General features: G+C 36.9%; 1 protein-coding gene across 3 annotated transcripts in view; it reads left to right on the top strand.

The window, feature by feature from the left end:
- Positions 1-1,752: 1,752 nt before the first annotated feature.
- The window catches only part of LOC105067137 (N-deacetylase and N-sulfotransferase 3), a 134,172-nt gene continuing 128,410 nt past the window's right edge, over positions 1,753-7,514 (top strand). For 2 of the 3 annotated variants that reach the window (XM_074341689.1, XM_074341696.1), the window contains exon 1: positions 1,753-3,440. In XM_074341689.1, coding sequence (XP_074197790.1) covers positions 2,418-3,440 — 1,023 coding nt within the window. In that variant the 5' untranslated portion in view covers positions 1,753-2,417. The remainder of the gene's footprint in view (positions 3,441-7,514) is intronic. The other variant, XM_010952609.3, reaches the window with a different exon arrangement.

Genomic DNA, 7,514 nt, shown 5'->3' with positions numbered 1-7,514 from the left:
CTCCAGTTACAATGAAAAACTCACAGTTGTCCTGGTAATTTTGATTTGCTTAAATTACACCTAAACCTGTGCTAGAGTGTTTAAAAGAGTAGGATTTCTTTTAGAGCGTGTCAGATCACTTAATGGCATTTTACCTTACAGAGGGGTGGTGTGCCACAGACCTCCCCTGACGTAGCCAGTCCCCCACCTCCTCCCTCTGGGGTGTCCCTCAGACTTGTCCCCACCCCCATTCACTCTGCTCTGTGATCACTTACAGATGATTGGACTGTGAGAAATGAGCCTGTACTGGCTTGCCAGAGTTGACTCTCTTAACCCTGCTCTGTAATATCTTCCACATTCTTGATTAATCCATTTTCCCCAAAAATCTCATCTTTATCATGTTATTTCCCCAATCAGGAAAGTTTAGTGACTCCCTACAGGATTTCTCAGTGATGAACTTCTGTGCTGTCTAAACTCTCTGTAATCTGAGTTACCCATACTTTGTACAATTTATTTTTTAGGTCCTCCTCACTCCTTCCTTCAACTCTTCATCAGAGTGTCCCTTGCCCAGTATTGTACTACGCCTGCCTCTGTAAAGTTCCCTCTGTCTCAACAAATGAACTTATTTACAAAACAGAAGTAGATGCACCGACATAGAAAACAAACTTATAGTTACCAAAGGGGAAAGAGGGAAGGCGGGGATAAATTAGGAATTTAGGATTAATAGATACAAACTACTATATATAAAATAAACAACAAGGGCCTACTGTACAGCACAGGGAACTGTATTCAATATCTTGTAATGACCTAAAATGGGAAAGAATCTGAAAAAGAATATGTGTTTTTATATGTAAATATGCATAACTGAATCACTTTGCTATATACCTGAAACACTGAAAATCAACCATACATCAATAAATTTTTTTAACTTAATTAAAAATTTTTTAAAAGTTCCACCTATCTCAAATGCCTATTCATATTCCCCTCATCCTTCAAGGCTCTGCCCCACATCCAACACACAACACCCCCCTCCCTGCATTGCAGACTACATGCTCCCCTACTTGCCATGGCATCTTTCTTCTCACATCCTGTGACAGACATTTGTCTCTGATCAACAACCCATACATTATTGTTTGTCATTTGAGTCACCGTCTCTACCTAATAATTCTAGACCCTTTAAAGAAATTCATTCTGCTGAAATTTATATTTTAAACACAAAGATAGTTACCGCATAAAAATTTGAATGAATGATATAGATTCCCTAAATATTTGAATGAATAAAGTACAATACATAATTTACAGGGGAAATGGGATATTTATCCTATAAACATCTGGCAGTTATAATGCATATTATATTATTCATAAATATAAATATATATTATTCAAAATATTGCTCATTGCATATTTCATAGGTGAATATCAGAAAATTTTAGAGTCTTGGTGATCATTTATTCTAACCTTATCATTTTACTCAGAGGGTGTCAGGGCCAAAGTGGCAATGAATAAAATGCAGAAGTGCAATAAACCCTAATATTATGAAAAACACCAGCTATGATCTTCTCCACCAGTGCTTTCAGCTGTCTTACAGCTAGCTTTCAGCCTGCCTTCTGGACAATAATCAGACCCCTCTTAACTTTTTCTGTATTCCATGATATCTCCTTGAAAAGTGCCAAGACCAAGAAGACTCAAATAAACTTCTGCTCTAGGAAGCACCCATGTTTCTTTCCTATTATTTTTCAAAGGTTACTAAAACCTGAAAAGGATTTGAAATTATAGCATAACAAGGTGTTTCATGAAGTTTCAGGTGTTTTCATTATGTTTTTTGAAAACACTTTTACAGTACTTTTTTCATACAATTATTGAGCTTCTCCAAAAAGCAGAAACTAATGTCTTAATTGTAGCATTTAATGAAATATATCCAAGCTTTTATGAATTTTCAGCACATGTAGTTAAACACAAATAGCGTGAGCCTGTATTACATGGTGTAGCAGTGTATGCTCAAGTGACCTCTCTGTGGTCTCAGGTCTATTTGATCTAGAGTTTGATGCAAAGCTCAGTGAGTAAAAGGAAATTCCTTGTTAGCCCAATGCCTTTTCTACACTAGGGACAGAGACCTTATGTTCAATGGAGTCCTTTTCCTCTTTTTACCCGTCCCATGTCCTCATCCAGATCTGGGAGAAGGAAAGAGAGGCATTCTTACTTCTCATACATCAGTTCATCTGCCTAACAGGTTGCCCCTGGGACCAGTTAACAGGATGAAAACTCGCTCATTTTAATGCTGCAGACTGAATGTTTGATTTTCTATTCTATTCTACTTTTCAGACTATATTTTCTGTGAGTCCTGATCCAGTGACACAAATGTGCTGCAATGGTGACATAAACTATTGACTGAGACTGGAAGTATCTGAAACACCACCTTTTCTTCTTTCATTTTGTTTATGGTGCTTCTGTTGGAACGGCCTGAGCAAAGTATATACAACATGAGTTTTATCCTGAAGCTGCACAGACACTTTCAAAGGACGGTTCTTCTGCTTGCCACATTCTGTATGGTGAGCATTATTATTTCTGCGTACTACCTGTACAGTGGCTACAAGCAGGAAAGTGAGCTGTCTGAGATGGCTGCAGAAGTAGACTGCGGGGACTTCCAGCACTTACCATATAGGCTAATGGAAGTGAAGACAGGGAAGCTCTCGGATGCCTCGAGGACAGACCCCACCGTGCTGGTGTTTGTGGAAAGCCAGTACTCGTCACTTGGTCAAGACATCATTATGATTCTAGAATCCAGTCGATTCCAGTATCACATTGAAATTGCTCCCGGAAAAGGGGATCTCCCAGCACTTACAGAAAAAACTAGAGGCAAATATATTCTCATTATTTACGAGAATATTTTAAAGTATATAAATATGGACTCTTGGAATCGAAGCCTTTTGGATAAATACTGTGCCGAATATGGGGTAGGCGTCATTGGATTCCACAAAACCAGTGAGAAGAGCCTACAGAGCTTTCAGCTGAAAGGTTTCCCTTTTTCTCTCTATGGAAACCTTGCTGTGAAAGGCTGTTGTATTAATCCTCATTCTCCGTTGCTTCATGTGACCAAATCTTCTAAGCTTGAAAAAGGTTCTTTACCGGGAAGTGACTGGACAGTTTTCCAGGTTAATCACTCAGCCTACCAACCAGTAATATTTGCCAAAGTAAAGACCCCAGAAAACCTTTCTCCTCCCATCTCTAAAGGTGCTTTTTATGCCACCGTTGTACATGACCTGGGGCTCCATGATGGAATTCAAAGAGTTCTTTTTGGCAACAACTTGAACTTTTGGCTGCACAAGCTCATCTTCATAGATGCTGTTTCCTTCTTGTCAGGGAAGAGGCTGACATTGTCCTTGGACAGGTACATACTTGTGGATATTGATGATATCTTTGTGGGAAAGGAAGGTACAAGAATGAACACCAATGACGTGAAGGTAAGGCTGTCTTATCTCAAAGTGTCAGAGTTTGGTTCATCTTTCAGTAGGTTGCCTGGGGCTAGGCGTTTTCCGGGACATAATGTTTTATGACTTGATTTGATTGGGAGATTCTTAGGCAAACTGGAATGAGTTGGCTACCCTCAGCTCTTTTTGAGACATGGGGCTATATCTCAGCCTTAGAACAACTAATTAGATATATATTTTTTCTTTGAATCAAGAAAAAAATGAAGATTGTACAAAAGGACTGAGTGTGGCAGAATCCGGAAATGCATTTCTTTGTATATTTCTATGTGTATTTAAAACTACAGAGTGGAAACCACTTTGTTTAATTACTGTCCAGTGCAGTTATCTACCTTAGTAAACTATTACTAACCTAAGACTTTAGTCCCTTTAAATATGAAATCAAGGTGAATTTGTTTTAATGAAAATAAATAATCCCACAAATTTTCAAGAATTAAAGATCTTATAAGTAGCAAGTTCAGATATTTTTGGAAGTCATATGTGCAGCTCATTTTCTCTTATGACTTTTTTGAAACTCTAAAAATTAGCACTACTAAATATGGAGCACTGTGAATACACAAGCATACTTATTCATGTAGAAACATAAGGGTTTGCATTAACTTTCAAAATTCATTGAACACCTCTGGTACACATATGAAGCCTATCATGCTACATTTATATTGGATTTGATTTCTCATTGTGTAAAACTGCTGCCTCTAGATAGAAAACAATTATCCAAAGATAGGTGGTTATTATTGTGGATGGATTGTATTGCATAAACAACTGGCTGTTTAATATGAATGGAATTTAAAATTAAAATGATCCTCATTTATCTTCATTTCCCATTCAAAATGCCTTTGGATTCTATCTCTATTATACTATGTATTGATTTCTCATAAAAGTGAAAGGAGAGATTTTGATACGTAGTTTTTTTTTCTGTACAGCTTTGACCTTTTGGTAAAATATAAAGAACTAAATCCAATGGGGATAAAAAGTGTTGAAAACTGTATTCTTTTCTCCAGACACTAAGCATCTGGCAAATAATAGTAATGTTCATCATACTACTTAAATGAGCTAAGAATACCAGAAGGACCATTAAATGTTATTAAATGTTACCACAAGAGAGTGTGAAGACTGAAAAGAAAAAAAAACCTTCATATTCTTGGCAACATTATAAACTCTTCCGTTTAAGTCAATATAAATGAATTAATAAAGAAGTTGTACTTAAGTTTTCATTAGTCTTCTAAAATAGTCTTTGAAAATGTAGCTAAATTAAAACCAAGCTGATAGTTTAAACATTATGTCCTTGAAAATTATAAACAATATATAATTCTCTTCCTAATTTTTCCATTTCAAAATGTTATGACAAAAATGTTTTTTAAGGTTTTATTTCTGAAATATGTCTTTAAAACTGCCAAAATATGTTGTTATGCCATTTTAAAATATGCTAGATAAATCTCTGAGTTTTTTATGCCAACCCTACTATATCCTCTAAAATTATACAAAATACAAAATGCCTTTAGTGGTCTAAAGGTTAAGCCATTTTTAAGTGGTATAAAAAATTAAAACCTTACTGAATACATTCATTAAGAATTTAATATGTGTAAAATATTTTGTGAATTGCTCACACCTAGATGGGGATATATTTTCTAATCAACCTAAAGGCTTAAAAGAAAGTGTATTTTGAATTATTTGGTTTTTTTAACCACTTCTAAACTGTATCTATGATTGTGTCTCAAACAATAGCCTAAACATAGTCATTCACTCATTCATTCATTCTTTCATTGATTCATTCTGTAACTAGTTATTAAGCGTGTACTACATATGAAGTATTTTTGGTGGTAGGTAAATAGAGTCATAAACCATGATCTCATCCTTTTAGAAGAGAAGGGGAGGGGAGTACAGTTACAGAAGCCCAGAAAGTACAGAAGATCGTGCTGAGCAGCTGCCTGCTCAGGACTTGAAATGGCCAAATCACATGATGCCAGGCACAGAGGCAGGCACTAGGGATACAAAGGAAAAGCGTGGCTCCCCCTTAATGAGCACACTACTACTGTCTTGCTGGGGGGGGGGGGTAGGGGTGATAAATAGGTAGATCTATTTGCAATGTCATGAGTACAACAGTAAAGGTGCCTGCATGGTTTTATACAAGTAATGCTGTGTGAAACACAACACTGTGTGCTGCGCACCAGAAAACTATTAAGTCCTATTAAGCAGAACAGATTTAGAAGGCAAGACTGTAGTGATATGATGATTTGGGATGCTGGAGCGATGATATTCAGAGAAAAGAAGGAGATTTCTTGAAACTAGGAAATGAGACTAAGCAGACAGAAGGACCAATTTAAGAACCATACAGAAGGTAAAACTGAACAACTCGGTAGTTGGATCAGTGGAGCTGAAAGAGCATATAGTCAAGGACTACATTAAAAGTTTAGCATAGGTGAATGACAGTTGAGTATTCCAACAACAAAGAAGGAGGAGAGAACAAGAAGGTCATCGTGGAGGTCTTTAGAGGTCATATTAAAATTTTCAGTTTTATTGAAGTGCATCTGGGATATACAGGTATAGATGTTTGGCAGGTAGTTGGTTCACAAGAGAAGTCTGAGCAGAAAGTATAGGTCTTGAAATTATCTTTCTATATAGGGAATGGCTCAAAGCGTGAAAATATGTGAGATCAGCCAGGGAAAGGGTTTATAGAGTGATGAGGGCTTAAGAAGATCAAGTGCAGAATCTTGAGGAAAATCACCTTTCAGAAACCAAGTGGAGAGAGAGGATCCCATGAATAAAATCAAAAAGAACAGTCAGAGACCAGAAAGCTATGATGCTACAGAAACCTTGGGCATGAAGAGCTTCATTGAGGGTGTGACCAGCAGTGTAAACTCTAACAGTAGCGTCCATTGAGGGAAGAACTGGCAAGTCTCCTTTGGCAAAAGATAAAGGTCATCGGGAGCTCTTACAAAATCCAGGGTATGGAGTGATCAAGACCGCGGCACAGCTGCAGAAAGTTCAGGAGTAAATTAGAGGGTTAAGATAAGGAGGAGGAGAGTGTGGCATACTCAGTGGAGAAATTTTGATATAAAAGGGAGAAGAGTAGTTAGCTGGAGGGTGGACTGCAGTTGGGGTGACCAACCATCCCAGTTTGCTTGGACTGAGGACATTCAATGCTAAAACTCAGAGTCCCAGGCAAACTGGAATGATAGGTCTTCATATCCAAGGCAAGGGAAGGATTTCTTCCTAGGAAGGTCCAAGAGCACGTGGTCTAAGAAAAGGTCATGGATGTGGTGATTAATAGTACATAATTCATAGAAACATTTTAATCAAATTCTTTTATTTAATAATTACCACTAATGAGCAAGTGTTTTATTTTCCCTATTTGATGTATTTGGAAAATTGAAAGGAATGTGAGAAAATTGAAGGTAACATAGAATGTTTCTTGCAAAATTAGAAGGATGGTGTATATATATGTGTGTATATATATATATATATATATATATATATATATATATATATATATAAATTTTAACTACTATGCTAATCACTGCAAGAGGGGGGTTTTTTCCTTACGTGGAACCAAAAACAAATCTGTTTATTTAATTGGAAAATTAGAATTAGCAATGCAGTAACAGTTTTTACCTGCCTAGCTACTGAATAATATGAGCATGTTTTAAAGAGTCTCAAAGCAACAGAAGAAACTGTGATGTGGCACAAAATATATGGCTCTTCAAGAGGAAGGAAATAAACGACACACCTAAGGTGTTGTCTTCATTAGTTGCAGAAATTTCAACCCACAAGCCACAGCCCTTAAGGAACCAAAGAACATAGTTTGGACAATTAAAATATTCTTCAAAAGTGGCAGTACTACTTTCAATTAAATTGAAGTCAGGAAAAGGAGTGTGTGTGTGTGTGTGTGTGTGTGTGTGTGTGTGTGTGTGTGTGTGTGTGTGTGTGTGTGTGTGTGTGTGTGTGTGTGATTGAACTACAAGGACAAGGCTTGCCTCTAATTCACCATGGACTAGTTTTGTGATGTTAGAATATTCAAGTTCCTAGTGTTCTAAGACCTATCCTCAAACT

The sequence above is a fragment of the Camelus bactrianus genome, chromosome 2 (genome assembly GCF_048773025.1).
Source record: "Camelus bactrianus isolate YW-2024 breed Bactrian camel chromosome 2, ASM4877302v1, whole genome shotgun sequence".
NCBI classification, from domain to species: domain Eukaryota; kingdom Metazoa; phylum Chordata; class Mammalia; order Artiodactyla; family Camelidae; genus Camelus; species Camelus bactrianus.
The sequence above is the reverse complement of the archived record's forward strand: the minus strand, read 5'-3'. Positions and strand labels throughout refer to the sequence as shown.